This window comes from Trichoderma evansii (genome assembly GCF_050947405.1).
Source record: "Trichoderma evansii strain SZMC 28006 chromosome Unknown GGI43scaffold_10, whole genome shotgun sequence".
NCBI lineage: Eukaryota > Fungi > Ascomycota > Sordariomycetes > Hypocreales > Hypocreaceae > Trichoderma > Trichoderma evansii.
The window spans coordinates 528,809-543,279 of record NW_028145196.1 but is presented as its reverse complement, the minus strand read 5'-3'; the positions used below and the strand labels follow the sequence as shown (position 1 = coordinate 543,279).

The 14,471-nt window shown below is 46.0% G+C and overlaps 6 protein-coding genes across 6 annotated transcripts; 4 read left to right on the top strand and 2 right to left on the bottom strand.

Moving 5' to 3' along the window:
- Positions 1-242: 242 nt before the first annotated feature.
- On the top strand, positions 243-1,385 carry GGI43DRAFT_383887 (uncharacterized protein; the record flags this gene model as incomplete). Its single annotated transcript, XM_083203453.1, has 1 exon — positions 243-1,385. The coding sequence occupies one exon, from the start codon at positions 243-245 to the stop codon at positions 1,383-1,385; it is 1,143 nt and encodes a 380-aa protein (XP_083060511.1).
- A 160-nt stretch (positions 1,386-1,545) lies between these two features.
- GGI43DRAFT_405355 (uncharacterized protein) lies at positions 1,546-2,748 on the bottom strand. The gene is made up of 2 exons (XM_083206014.1): positions 2,383-2,748; positions 1,546-2,298 (listed from the first exon to the last, which is right to left on the bottom strand). Exons 1-2 carry the CDS (start codon positions 2,446-2,448, stop codon positions 1,687-1,689), a joined length of 678 nt encoding a protein of 225 aa, XP_083060510.1. The 5' UTR covers positions 2,449-2,748; the 3' UTR covers positions 1,546-1,686.
- Positions 2,749-4,928: 2,180 nt separating this feature from the next.
- GGI43DRAFT_48162 (prion-inhibition and propagation domain-containing protein) lies at positions 4,929-7,741 on the top strand. The gene is made up of 2 exons (XM_083209885.1): positions 4,929-7,432; positions 7,507-7,741. Exon 1 carries the CDS (start codon positions 5,243-5,245, stop codon positions 7,406-7,408), a length of 2,166 nt encoding a protein of 721 aa, XP_083060509.1. The 5' UTR covers positions 4,929-5,242; the 3' UTR covers positions 7,409-7,432; positions 7,507-7,741.
- A 686-nt stretch (positions 7,742-8,427) lies between these two features.
- GGI43DRAFT_383884 (NAD(P)-binding protein) lies at positions 8,428-9,582 on the bottom strand (the record flags this gene model as incomplete). The annotated part of the gene is made up of 1 exon (XM_083203452.1): positions 8,428-9,582. One exon carries the CDS (start codon positions 9,580-9,582, stop codon positions 8,428-8,430), a length of 1,155 nt encoding a protein of 384 aa, XP_083060508.1.
- A 556-nt stretch (positions 9,583-10,138) lies between these two features.
- On the top strand, positions 10,139-11,230 carry GGI43DRAFT_427482 (uncharacterized protein; the record flags this gene model as incomplete). Its single annotated transcript, XM_083208808.1, has 2 exons — positions 10,139-10,520; positions 10,587-11,230. The coding sequence occupies 2 exons, from the start codon at positions 10,139-10,141 to the stop codon at positions 11,228-11,230; spliced, it is 1,026 nt and encodes a 341-aa protein (XP_083060507.1).
- A 621-nt stretch (positions 11,231-11,851) lies between these two features.
- On the top strand, positions 11,852-13,054 carry GGI43DRAFT_427480 (uncharacterized protein; the record flags this gene model as incomplete). Its single annotated transcript, XM_083208807.1, has 4 exons — positions 11,852-11,880; positions 12,023-12,068; positions 12,099-12,540; positions 12,612-13,054. The coding sequence occupies 4 exons, from the start codon at positions 11,852-11,854 to the stop codon at positions 13,052-13,054; spliced, it is 960 nt and encodes a 319-aa protein (XP_083060506.1).
- Positions 13,055-14,471: the final 1,417 nt, after the last annotated feature.

The window sequence follows — 14,471 nt, the reverse complement described above, 5'->3', positions numbered from 1 at the left end:
GTCTAATGGTGGCTCTTTACTTATAGATATTGCAGTGCATCAGTCATTGACGTTGAGCAGGAGCCATGAATCGCTTTGGCTGTCTCTCTAGTCCAAAACAACAGACACTAAACCAAAAAATAGCTGTCCTCACTCTCCAACTCCATCAGCATCTGTAGAAAGATCTAAACTGCCAACATCACTACGAAATATCACTATGGAAGATTTGTCTGTCGTTTACAAAGCCATCCTAGAATCACACAATGGAATCGCTCAACGAAAAACTCACGTCCTTGCCGATGCCTCATCTCGCTCTAGAATTACAGGGTGGAGAATCGAAAGTGTCCATAGCAAGCCTGCCACCTGAGATTATCGAAAATATCATGGGCTGCCTCCCTACCAAGCATGATTTGAGGAGTTTTGCCGCAAGCTCGCCTTACTTTGCAGGCGTCCTCAAGGCCTACAAGATTCCAATTCTCAAAAGGATCATCAAGAATATCATTCATCCTTCGAACTTGGGCTTATGCATGTTGACCATGGGCGTTCTGCAAGTGACCCGCCAAAGAAAAGTTTGGAGGTGTCTGTATGCGCTTTCGCGACAACCAACGCTGGAGACCATCCGTGATGCCGAGACACTCGCCAACATGCTCGACCTGGCCGCTTACATTCAGTACCTAGTCACAATATTCGCTTACGCAAAGCATCCGAATTCGTTCTGGAGACATGCTTTGCAAAAGTATGCAGAGCGCTGGCCGGAGGGCTTTGTTCCCAATGGTCAGGTTTCTCTCTGTCCGTGGACAAGGAAAAGACTGCACGAGATAGTCCGCCGCCTCTGTAATATACGAGATGAATGTTTCGGCAAGCGCCCTGGTGCTGAGCCCAGAATCAAGCACGATGAAGAGGCCATGGCGCTATTTCAGCGCGAAATGTTTTCTGCAGAGCTGAAGCTGCGGTGCGACATTGTAGCCGAGCTTGGGCATCCCATTCCCGACTGGATATTCGCAGAAGCCCCCGGTGATGGTGTGCAAAGCTTCCTCGAGCTCATCTGGTGCTGCAGCGTACACACCATTGCCAAATTCTGGAATCACGATGACGGTCGGGTATGGACAGAAATGAATAACTCAAGCTGGTCTCTAGGGAAGGCTCTCGGAATCCGTTTCTACGTTAGCCTTGCCACGTACATGCCGATTCGGAACGACCAAGAGGAGATCAAGCGTGTGTGCGAAGCAATGGAACGTTTCTGCACGTACTACATGCATCCCGAACTATACAATGAAACGATTCAGTGGTTCTTGGAGTTTCGATCTTGTGCGTGGGAGGGCCTGTGGGAACACACTTTGGAATATTTCCGCTTGATGGACGAGGGAGATGTGGGACAATTGGGTAGAGGCACGGATTACTTTTGAGTTTTGTTGGCCATTTTCATTTGATGTCTTCTTCACTTATATGGATATATCTTGTGGCTTTAGAATAGCGATGAGCGATTTGTCTGGTAAAGATTAGCTGCCAAGAGTAGCGATAATACAATTATCATTTTATTATTTATTCACCAAGATTGAAATATGATTCTCGTGAAATGTTTATGGATTTAGGTATTCGGTATAAAAATATTCGTAACTCGTTAATGATTCATATCTCATGTTGTAGCTTACAATTTGTGATATCTTGCCGTATTCTTCCGTCAACATTGCTTGCTGTAATGATCTTCTAACAGCTTTCTTCTACTACTCGCCTGGTTGGAATTCTTGAATGCTTCCCACTAGCCTTTGTGGCGTTGAAGCTTACGTTTACCTTGTTGCTATTTTCATATCTCTTGATGCTCATGCGCTGCCCTTTAAGAGTAGGAATACGACTCCTCCTGGTCGGACTCCCGCCACTAGCTGAAGAGACAATCGTAGCACGGCGATTATTATCGACATTGAGGCTGCTGCTACTGCTGGTGTTTCTGACGACGCTAGCCTTCCTCGCTGCAGCGACGTCGGCAGCAACAGTAGCAACAATAGCAGTCTTCTTTTTCTTCACTGTTCTAAGAAGCCCTTTAGCCTCCCTCACAACCCCGATGCGACAGCCGCTCCTTCGCCGACACGTCGCAACGCAGACAAACTTGAGCCCGGGCCGCCACGGCACCACGACAATGGAGCCGCGGTATTCGGCGCCGATGGAGCCGACGGAGTGGTTGGTGTCGGCCTCGAAGAAATTGACGCAGGTTGGGGAGGAGGATTCGATCTGGATGGCGAGGGCGAGGGTGTCTGGCGGAGGACGGACTTCTCTGTTATGAGGGTAGATGGTCCAGTCTGGAGGGAGGCATTTTTTGTGAGTCTGGCGGGAGGGGAACTTAGTGTTAGTTTCGTGTAGGGAAATTGATAGGATTTTGATGAGTTGTTATGAGAGGGAATGACAAACTTCTTTTTGACACTTGAGGAGGAGGTTTTCGGTGGATTGTGATGTGTTTTGTTTGGGAGGTAGCATGTTTGAGGCGTGTGTGTATTGGATTGTCTTTTTTTTCTCTTCAAGATGAAGAATGAAGGTTTTGTGTAGTAGAGATTGAATTGGAGAGAGCGCTGGGTTGGGGATATGCAATTGTTAGTTGGGCACCGTTTATGCCTAATGGTGCATGTGGTTTGGCATCCTTTGTTTGTGTGCATGCAGGATATCTGCAGTTGTTGTGGAAAATAGTTGGTGATTGGTGGATAAAGAGGTGTGCTTTGCAATTAAAATAAAGATGTTATGAATACGCTAGGTTCTACTCATAGTTCATTCTGTATGCCTATGGTATACAAGGTGAGATCTAATGTACTTACTAGCTCGAAGTTGAAATAGTTCCCTCGCAGTCTCATTCACGCTTGGCTTATACAGCCTGCTTCTTTCTAAAGCAGCGCTCGGCCAAATTGTAAACCAACGTGTATACAATTCTCGGCAGCTTACGTGCCGTGAATCCCCCATGTTACGCTGGCAATTATGACGTGGCAGTCCGGTGACTGCATATTCAGAGATGCGCCTCGTTCCCAGATTTTGCTTTTGCATTTATTAGGTCCAGGTGGCACGCGTTGAGTGGCCCGATTCGGATGCGAGGCTTGTCTGTGCGCTTCTTGATTGGCTGTTGGCGTATGCCTAGCTGGAGGCTAAAGTACAAGTAAGCATGTTAGACTGATCCACTTCGGATGGACGGGCGAGCGTGAATGAAGATCTTTGTTGATGGAGTTTGGAGATTTGAGTTGAACCTATTCTTGGACTCATGTACGAGGATTGCTGATGACAGCTTTATAAGTGGCCGAGGTCTATAGTACGCAGCGTGCCGTCATGTGTTTCGAAGTGGATGGTTCATCTTAGACGCTACCTGCAGATAAGCCGTGCTGTATACATGTAGATAGGAGGTTAATTTGGATTATGTGTAAGAGAATAATATGATCATTATTCGTTTGTTAGTCGTGTTTGTCTATTATAATGGCTTAATACCAATGTATAAGATGTTCAAAAACTCCTTCTTTACAAAAGAGCCGCTCTAACGACAAAAATTACGCAGTGATAAATATGAGGCGAAGCTGCGAAGAAGTGGCGGAGTCATGCATTCTTTAATTAATCATCGTTGGCTTCTCCATTGTTCTTTATTGATAAGTATAACCACCGCATTGTTACAATGAAGATGAAATGGGTGTCGCTGAATTATTACCTTAGTTAATATTGTATTGGAACCTTTTTGAGGATTGCGGGGTCAGCTGTGACTTGTGCCTTTGCAGCGATAATGCCTCGTAGCAAAGAGACACTATGGAAGTCATGCCTACCGAAGGCAAAACTGGCTTTTTACCTCTACCCGCCGAGTCCAAAGGCGCGTTCTACCCTTCCTTTCTTCTTCTTCGTCCACCTCCCCCCATGAACCAGCGTTATTATATCAGCTATAATAACCAGCTTATAATAACCATAGTGTCGCATTTGAATGCTTCGCGGCGTATTCTTATCAAAACTCTGTTAATAGCGGGGTTCAAGACCAAGCTGGTAGCCTTAACAGCCTAGTGCACTATCCGCGCTGTCCAAAGAATCCAAAAAAGACGACTATCTGAAGTGCCTGCGCCAGCGCCTGAGCTGCAATACAATACATGAGTTACGCAGAATATTTTTTAAAAAGCAATATGCTAACCAAATATTCCATCATGTATAGATTCGAGATGGCAGGTTCCTCTATCATAAGTTTGGCGAAAGGATATCGGAAAGATCAATCAGTTGGACCCTGCGATCAATGGACTGGACGAGAAAAACAACCTGCCACATCGCGCACAACCGAATGCTTGCCTTCGAGATTACTACCTATGTATATACCACAGTACAAGTCCTACCAGCTCGTCTTTATCAATGAACCTGGTTGCAATAGCCAGGTTAGTCTTCAAAAGGTTCCGCCCTGGGTCAGATTACAAAGTTCAATCGTGGAAAACGATGGCACATTATTCTGCCGTATAAAGTACAATTGTCCAGGATGTATACTTACAACAAAATGGCCCTAGTCTACGGGTATATTGAATCTGAAGAAGTAGCAAGGATCAGACACGCGACGCGTGTCCGATCAGAGCTTCCTATGACACGTGCGGTCGCTCCAGGGGCTGGTGGCGCTGGCTATGTTGTTATAGGTATGGGAACATGCGTTAGCTTCTGGAGAGCAAGTCTCTCTGGCTTGGGATCATTGGATACTCTACGGAGTAAACTGCCTTCCTTTCATATTGCTGACGCAGCTCCAGGTTGCCCATTGTGACGCTGCCACAGATTGAGCCTCCCAGTCCAGCATCTTGCGTGTCTGGCGTTTGAGCCTCACATTCAACCTTGGTTAGCGCGATGAGAACCAGGCACTCATCAGCCTCAAAATAAAGTAGGCACATGTAGTCCGACGAAGGCGGAATGAGCCTCCACAGGCTTTCCGCAAGGCTGCGGCAGGGGGCGCTCTCTAGTGGTATAGAAGCGTCCCTCGGGCCAAGAACACGCGCATTTACGTCTATATGAGGCGGAGTGCATGCAATGCAGATAGGCTATCAAAGCTTCTACACTATTTACTGGTCATTCCTGGCACAGCCTCAGCGCCACCTATGCATCTCAACCTACCTTTTTCATGGCCGTGATTTTCTTCGGCGGAATCTTATATACCATATGAGAGTGCCTTGTCGCTGATAAAATTTATAACGAAGATCTCAACCTCATCAGGTTTGTTCATAGCAGGCTGCGACTCGACTCTTACCACGCTGCCTAGCAATATATATTTTATTCCCGTTGCATCACTACCATGGATGTTACCAATCTTGCAATCAATATCGCGGCCCTCTACACGACGTGCCGTGAGGGTTACAACTTCTTCACCGCCGTGAAAACTGCAGACACAGAATCTGCAGCTCATCTACGCGAATTGGAGATTCAGCAGTCAATTCTCAAAGCCTGGGGCTTCCATTGGCAGATTCAAAATGAAAGTGGCAGCGAACCGGAACCCTCCGATCACACCAGACAAAAGCGGACCAAGCTTCATGAGTACCTCTTGAGCAACCGATACAAGGCCGAAGGGGTCTTCAGTACTCTTTCTGCTCTTGCTGATACGCTATCCAACCAGGAGAAACTTACCAAGCGCTATGGCATCCAGCTTCGACCAGCCCAGGCACTCCAAGATGGATCAGAGTTGGCCGATAACGTCCGGTTGACCATCCTGGACACTACAATTGAGGATGTCAAGCCGGTGATCAATGAAGTTAGGAACCGCCTTTCCGTACTTAATAAGTTCAAATGGGCTTTGAAAGACAGGGATAGCTTCAAGAAACTCATCGCCGACTTGAGATCTCACAGCGAATCGCTCTATCGTCTTTGCCCGGAAAATGCATTCGAGTCAATGAACATCTATCTCACGATGGAATGCTTGGCCAGGCAGGAGTCGCCAGCGGGTCTGAAGTGGACTTCAAAAATCGCAGCTCAGCAAGCAGAAGTCAATGGAGAGTCTTCAGTTAGGGAAGGCTACAAATTGCTGGCTTCGACGGCCACATTGAAAGCATCAGTTAATGAAAACAGGGACAGGGAGGAAGCAAATAAAATAACTCTCACCGACATTGACGAAAATCAAAGCAAGATGTGGTATTTAGGAAAGGGCCTTGCACTATTCGAAGAGCAAGTCGTTTACGTGGAAATGCGAGACTACCGCGGACCACCACTAGAACTTACTCCAGAGCAAAAACAGAAAATAAAGCGTCGAAATCGGAAGCGCTTCTTGCAATCGTTGCCAATGGATGACATAAGGAGGCGCCGTTACAACAAGGCTGGCATGGATGAGATCGACGAATACAGAAGCAGCGACGAGGATGAAGAAGATGACGAACCGATCGAGATAATCAGACCAGCCGATCCCAAGCTTCGCGCTCTCATCGGGAATTTCTTCAACACTTTCCATGGCGCGAACATGATGGAGAGCGTCTATGGTTTGGATATCGCAGGTATGATCGACCACACAGAAGGCGAACACAAAAGTCATTGCAGCATTCTCTACAAGCTCCCCGGTATGATTGGCGTTCAGAGTCGTGAGCGGCCTGCGGAAAACCTGAAGCTTCGCGCACCTGTGACTTTGCAGTCAATCCTTGGAACCTGGCAGAAACAAGGCATCCGATCTACGCTCGGTACGCGTTTCGAGCTGGCTAGAAGGCTTGTGCGTGCCGTTTGCCTGCTTCACTCTAGTGGCTGGCTGCACAAGAATATACGCGCAGAATCAGTGATTTTCTTTCCCGAACATGTGAGTGCACTCCAGGAGGATCGATACGAGGTCAAAATCGAGATCGATGTCTCAAAGCCTGTTCTGATGGGTTACATCTTCTCACGGCCAGACGATATCATCATTCGAACAAATCAGCCATCTGCGCCACAAATAGAAAGATACAAGCATCATGATCCTGCAAACCCGGATAGCGAAAGCACCTGGATGTGGGATGATCCGATGGACGTGGGAGCAAAGTCGAGACGTAGAAAAGGAACCCCTCGAGCAGATTCTATATACGGTCGCAACATGCTAGGGGAAGTAGGCGTGACCGAGGATACGAAAGAGGTAAATATCAGTGGCTTTACGCTTGACTATTATCAGCATCCTGCGAAGCATGCGGATCCAAAGCGCAAGTATCGTCACGCATATGATGTATACTCTCTCGGTATTCTTCTACTTGAAGTCGGACTATGGGAAAAGCTGAGGAACTACGATCACTCATATCATAGCGATTCTGGTTCTAACGAAGAGGATCATTATGAACGAAGACGATGGATTTGTCGAGAATATCTTGATCGCCTAAGGTGGTCATGTGGAGACACTTATGCGGACGTTGTGCTCAGTTGTCTCATGATTGATAGCATTGATGACGAAATGTCAAAGGCGAGTGAGAGGGAGCTTTGTGCTAGAATTGTAGCCGACCTGGATGGCTGTCAAGCTTAGTTTCATTCAAATATGTATGTCACGGTATGTAGAATGTGTCTGTATAACGCGAACCGCACACAAGCGTCTTGACTGGACCATTGGTTCTGAAACAAAAGGTACCAACATGCAAGTACTTTGTAGTATATTTGAAGTGATCATCACTGTATAATTCGTTGGTTATTTCTTGGAAGATCCTCACCCAAGACCAACGAGTTGGCTCGCGTCGTACAGTAGTTCATATATATGCTACGAGAGGTATGTTCACGATGAGTTTGGATAGATTGCTAGCTACCTTGGTATCCTTAATTCAATCCTAATCTTGTTTTATTTTATGTCTTTGTCCTTATATATGCTCGAGAATTCTCTTGGTGAATGGATTGGAATTATTCGGGATAGTAGCTCTTATACAAGAATTCTTTTCTTATATATACTAATGTGACAGATAATCTATAAAATAATTCATTTTCTTCTTCTTATTTTTTTCGATGCGTTTTGAAAGGATGGAAAAATAAATCATAAAACATACCGCTGATATTTTATTAGTTGCAGCATCTAAATAGAATAAACGGGCGTGGCAAGATGGGCCAGTGGCATTTTAGGAAATTGATGAGGTCCGAAACAGGCACAGTCATATCCAATGATAACACCTAGAATATCTATCTATGCTCTTACTTACACATGGACGGACCAATAGGGACGACTGCCAGATAGACCAATCCCACGTGCAGGAGCTAGGCGAACCGCTCGTGATGCAGGCTTCAAGCGGCCGCTTACATCCGAAGTTAGATGAATTGACGGAATTAAGTAATGATTCCCACTAATTTACTATAAATGACGCGTCCATGGAGCTATATTAGGTATCGACCTTGACTACAAATAGAAAACTGCATCATCATATGTCGTCGAAACATTATATAATACTCACGTTTCCGCATAATCAAGATGAAAAATTTGGCCAACGGACAATGTGAGGACCTTTGATGTGAGGTTTAATATGAGAGAGATATTTTAAGTACTACTGCTTAATATAAAGAGTTTTAAAAGGCAAATTTCTCGCCTACAAGCTCCTCGCTCTTTGCCCAAAGCTTCTCCCCCTGGCTCCAACTAGTACACCACACCTTTGAATCTTCATAAATCTGGCAGTCGCTCAAAAACACGCCTCTGCCTTCCCACTGCCCATCTTCGCCTTTCAAATCCTTGCCTGTCTTTGCTAGGTCTTCGTCGCTTATATGAGGCCTCTTTGTTGGTAGTGTCAATGCTGGATCCACAGCAGCTACCAAAGTTGTGCTAGTTCCTTCGAACTGATCCTTAAAGACTATCCCTGCCTTCTTGAACTTTTCTGTTCTCGCTTTCCATACCTCGGGATCCATTTCTCGCCCAAGTTCAGTAATGATTGAGCCAGGATGCACGCTAAAACTCAGAATGCCATATTTGTTATACAGACGCTCATTGAGACCAAGGCTGAACAAGACGTTAGCCGACTTGGACTGTCCGTAGGCTCCCATGGAGATAAAACTATCAGCCTTGATAGCATCCTGGTCAATGTTCAACATTTGGGAAAAGCGTAGGTAGTCAGGTTGTTCAACTAGAGGTATCGTTTCGTTTGCTTTTTCCCAGTTAATATCGCTATAGCGGATTGGGCTTAAGTTGGCTCCCGCGGAGGATACGTTGATGATTCGGGTGGCACCCTTCACAGCACTGGGCTTTTGTGCAGCCGCAATAAGCTTCCCCATTATAAGGTTCGTAAAAAGATAGTGTCCAATATGGTTTGTCGCAAAATGCCGCTCAATACCATCTTCATTGAGCTGGCGTGTGGGTATATTCATGATACCGGCGTTGTTGACAAGCATGTCAATGGCGGGTATGTCAGTCCACCCATTTAGCGTAGCAGCGGCCGCTCTGGCACCCTTTTGAGAGCTGAGATCTAGCTCTAGTATACGAAACTTGATGCTGGGGTATTCCTTGGCCAAGGTATCGGCGGATTCTTGCAGCTTGGCGGGAGTGCGACCCGCGAGGATGAGGAGCTCGGCTTTTTGTGAAGCAAAGGCTTGAGCGGTAGCAAATCCGAGACCTTTGATGTTGACACCCGTGATTAAAATCGTCTTACCTGCAATAGCAGAGGGGAAAGCAGCGGCAACAGTCAAGGCCGTTGTGCGAATGCCAAACTCTGCGTGGGTTGTTGCTGAAGCCATTTTGCCAATATCGAATCAAAGTATTGTGTGTCTTGTATTTAATACGACTTTGTATACTATAATTCAGCCACTATATACCATTTTCTTCAAGAATCCAACGAGCAAGATAGAAAATCCCATATTTTATACGTGGGAGGTGCCGTGTACTTCGTTATTTCAGGGCGGGCCTATTGCCGGTAAATCCGTTTCCCACGGCCCCACGTTTGCCGAAGAGAATGGATCTCAACCGGGGGTTTTTGCCTATTTGTGATAAATTTATTGTATTGCTGATGGGCTTGCTACGGTGGTAATTTGTATCCATAAAAATCCGTGATTAGGAAACATCGCTGCGAGCTAGTCTGGCTTGAGTATGGCGGGGGCAGATGTTTGAAGTAGTAATTGAACTCTCCACCCTGGGGGGATATATTTAAGATGAAGTACATATAGATTGAGATACTGACCTATATAAGGTACAGCTGTGCAATATTCAATCCAAATTCTACTTCAATTATACACCTAAGCCGTTAATCTTGCAGTTCAACAGTTAACTAAATACCACTTATTCAACAAAACAATCATGTCGCTCATTGCTCCGTACGCAAAAGAACACCAGGACACTAATGGCCCCGGAGACGCCCGCCCTACTGCACTCAAGATCGTACGAGATCAATCCTTGGATGGTCAGCTTGGAGGAAAAGTAATTCTCGTAACTGGAGGCACTTCTGGAATCGGATTCGAGACTGTACGGGCTCTGCATGCCACGGGTGCTGATGTATATTTTACCGGTCGCGATGTTGAAAAGGGTAAGAAAGCTGAGGAAGAGCTCCGCTATGATAACAAGCCGGGAAAAATTGAGTATATGGAAATGGCTTTAGACTCACTTAAAAGTATACGAGAGTTTGCCGCCGACTTCTTGACCCGGACATCGGGCAAGCTGAATCTTTTGATCTGCAACGCTGGTGAGTTTAAAATTTTATCTTACTCTCTCTTGGGACTTTTCTCCATGTCTAACTTTGACATTCCAGGGATTCGTGGATATCCGAAAGGGAAGACTGAAGATGGCTTTGAGCTGCATTTTGGAACCAACCACCTAGGACATTTTGCTCTTTTCCAAGCTCTTAAAGATGCATTGACCGCATCCAGCGCGCCATCGTTTCAATCTCGCGTAGTCTGCCTCTCAGCGTCAGGCCACCGCCAATCAGGTATACGTTTCGACGACCTCAACTTTGACCGTGAAGATGAATACCAGCCTTTGCTAGCCTACGCACAATCCAAGACGGCCAACATCTACATGGCATTCGAGATCGAAAAACGCTACGGCGCCTCGGGAATACGCGGTTTGGCAGCCCATCCAGGAGGCATCAGTGGTACGAGACTTAACAGAATGACGCCAGAGTCAGAGCTCAATGCGCTCACTGGGGATCCTATTATTGCAAGAAGAATGAAGAATGCTGAGCAAGGTGCTGCCACGACTGTGTGGGCAGCGATATCTCGCGACTGGGAAGCAAAGGCTGGCGTTTTCCTAGAGGACTGTCAGGAGAGCGAGCTGTGGAATGGGGACATGACAGTTCTTGCGCCAGGGCATGCTCCGCATATTCATAACGATGAGAGTGCGGCGCGCCTTTGGGATATAAGCTTGAGTACGACTGGATTGAATGAGGAAATTTGAAGACATGTTCCTCTAATATCAGGGGATTTTCACAGTGACTTATTTCATAAGTGGCTGTTCTTCTCTCTATATGTCACCTTTGCTGGATGCGCTCTACGCCGCGCGCGAATGCTACAAATATGCGTCACGGCTGAGGACACCAGGTCCTGATGGCCAAAAAAGGAAAATGCTATACATTTTCCATAGATAGAAGTAAAATGGAACTCTCCAAAAGAATGCTAGTTCCGCGCGATAGGAGCGATATAAACGGAGAAGAAACAGCTTATTACCGATATAAGCGAGCGCGAACTATACATCCCCAAGAAAGTGCTTGTATATTTCTCCTTACACGTGTTTCTCCTTGCCTATATCTATATCCCTTTCCCCATCCAACCGGCCCGCAGAGCAGAGTGATATCACACAGCTAGGCTGTATGGAACCTTGACCCTGATAGCCGTAAATCGAATATGCTTCGAGAGGCAAACCAGTCGACCAGCATGAACTGGGACTCGGGATTCGAAATAGGCTAGGATATAGTACAATGCGTAATCCCATTTGACCGAGCTATTGTAATATTCTCCAAGAGCGCCCGCACCTTGGAAACTCAGCGCAAATTGTTCGCAAAAACCTCCTCGAGAATCAATGACTAGGGTGCCCTTAACTCTTGACTGGTGACTATAAATATAGTAAGTAGCTTCTGTGGTTCCGTCGAATCTGCATTCGGCTTACAACCCCCATCATTATTCCACGCAAGCACTTATAACCACGTCTTCTGATTCCTGCAAAATCATCCAAACGTCAAATAAACTATAGTCCCACTGGCGTTGGAATGTCAACTCCATCCGAGCAAACTTTACTTGTCACCGGCGCTAATAGCTTCGTCGGTTAGCATGTTATCAAACAAGCCCTAGATAGAGGATATAACGTTCGAGGTACGGTGCGGTCTGCAGAGCTCGCAAACAAGGTTAACAGCACGTTTGCCGACCATGGCTATCGGTTCTCAGTGGTCATCGTCTCTGACTTGTCCAAGAGGGAGCTCTACGAGCCCGCCTTTGCAAACACTCCCAAGCCCATCACAGGCGTCATCCACGTCGCCAGTCCCTTCAAAGTAATGGTCACAGATGTTGTCGGTGAGCTGTTAGATCCGGCACTTAGAGGCGTTATTGGCGCGCTCGAGGCGACTCGTCAATATGGCTCTTGTGTCCGACAATTCGTCTACACCTCGTCCTTTGTCGCTATCCTTGATATTATGCAGGGGTTACGCTCTGGGTACACCTACTCAGAGAAGGACTGGAATCCCATAACGCGCGAACAAGCCATTCAGATAGGCGGTCCGGCGGCGTATTGCGCTTCCAAGGCCCTCACGGAGAGAGCACTATGGGACTGGATGGAGGCCGAGAAGCCCTCTTTTACGCTGACCAGCATCAATTCTCCTTCGACATTTGGCCCTATCTTACCCCCATCGCTGACTTGGAAAACCTCAACGTATCATCTGCGATATTGTGGCAGATGATTGATACCACAGAAGTTCGCCCGACCGATTTTGTTGGCTTCGCCGACGTCCGCCTCGTCGCCACGGCCCATCTCGAGGCCTTTGAGCGTCCCGAGGCTGCTGGAGAGCGGTTCCTCTGCGGCCAGCATTTCGACTGGCAGAGCGCAGTAGATACGCTGCGCGAAACGATGCCCCAGCTGAGAAGCCGTTTGCCGGTAGGAACTCCCGGTGCGGGTAAAGTAGAGGATGTCTACCGGCTTGATGGAAGCAAGGCGGAGAGGGTTTTGGAAATCAAGTATATTCCCTTGGAAGTCACCATGAAAGATTCGTTTGAGCAGTTCCTGCAAGCTTAGAAGTAAAATCGTCAAATGACTTGATAATCATAAAGTTCAAGATGTAAATTTAAATATATAATACGATAGCTAATTATAATATAGGTTTTATTTATAAATGCAGTTATATAAGTTCAAATAAGCCATAAAGGCTGGTGGCTGTGCCTAGCCTTCGGTTTAATGAATGGATGGATAAGATATATCCATATATAGCCATAAGGTTTAACCAGGTGACCATCAAAGTTCATCCAAAACCAGATCGCCTGGAGCGCTCAACAACCATATGGTTCAAGATACGGTTTACACAACGAAGATAGAGTTCCACGCCCATGACTCAAACACTGTGGCAACAATATAGAATTCCACAGAAGGAAGAAACCCAACAAAAGGAAGCCAACTTTGAGCTTTGTAGATATATAAACCCTTGATGATTCCTTCTTGGAAGATAGATGAAATCCTTGTTTATAGAGCAACTCTCAAACAGCAAGATCACAATCCACGATCAAACGCACAATGCTTTGGCATCAAATGGGAAAGCTCTCCACTATTCCTCAGAAGAGGCCAAAGATATAATACAGAAAGGCAACCTCCCAATAGAGAATAACCTCACAACTAACAATAATCACGTGCAGTTAGCCAAGATGCCTAAGGGAGATAAGAAAGGCACTGCAACTACGGAAATCCTAAAAGCTGCGAGTGATACAATAACGGATCGGGCCGAGATCGTCAACTATGGCGAAACTACATGTAGGGATGCTATTACAAGGCAAGAGAGGAAGAAAAGCAACAAGAGAAGCCCCTGTTTGCCTAAGAAAGCCGCAAGAATCGTTGATAAAGCCAAGAAAGCTGCTAGCTAAAAGACCTGACTTTCTCTTTTTAGCTTCAGCAAGGAGTCGGTGAAGATCATGAATTCAATCAGCTGTATAGTTATACTGAATAGGAGATAGAATAGAGAGGAAAAGCACCAAAAAAAATACCAATAAGTCACAGTAATAGTAATAGGTATTAGGTACTATTACTGTGGCTTATTATTACTATTACTGTGACTTATTGGTAATTTTTTTTAATGTTTTTCCCCTTTATCCTCTGTTCAGTATAACTACACAGCTAATTAAATTCATGCTCTTTACTAATTCCGTATAAAAGTCAGGTCTTTTGGCTGGCAGCTTTCTTAGCGTTATCAACGGTCCTTGTGGTTTTCTTAGACAAATGGGGAACTCTCCTGTTACTTTTCTTCCCCTCTTGCCTTGTAATAGCATTCCTAGCTTCGCCATAGTCGACGATCTCGGCCCGATCCGTGGTTATATCACTCGCAGCTTTTAGGATTTCCGTAGTTGCAGTGCCTTTCTTATCTCCCTTAGGCATCTTGACCAACTGTACGTGAAAGATTACAGCTAGTTGCGAGGTTATTCTCTATTGCGAAGCTGCCTTATTGTAT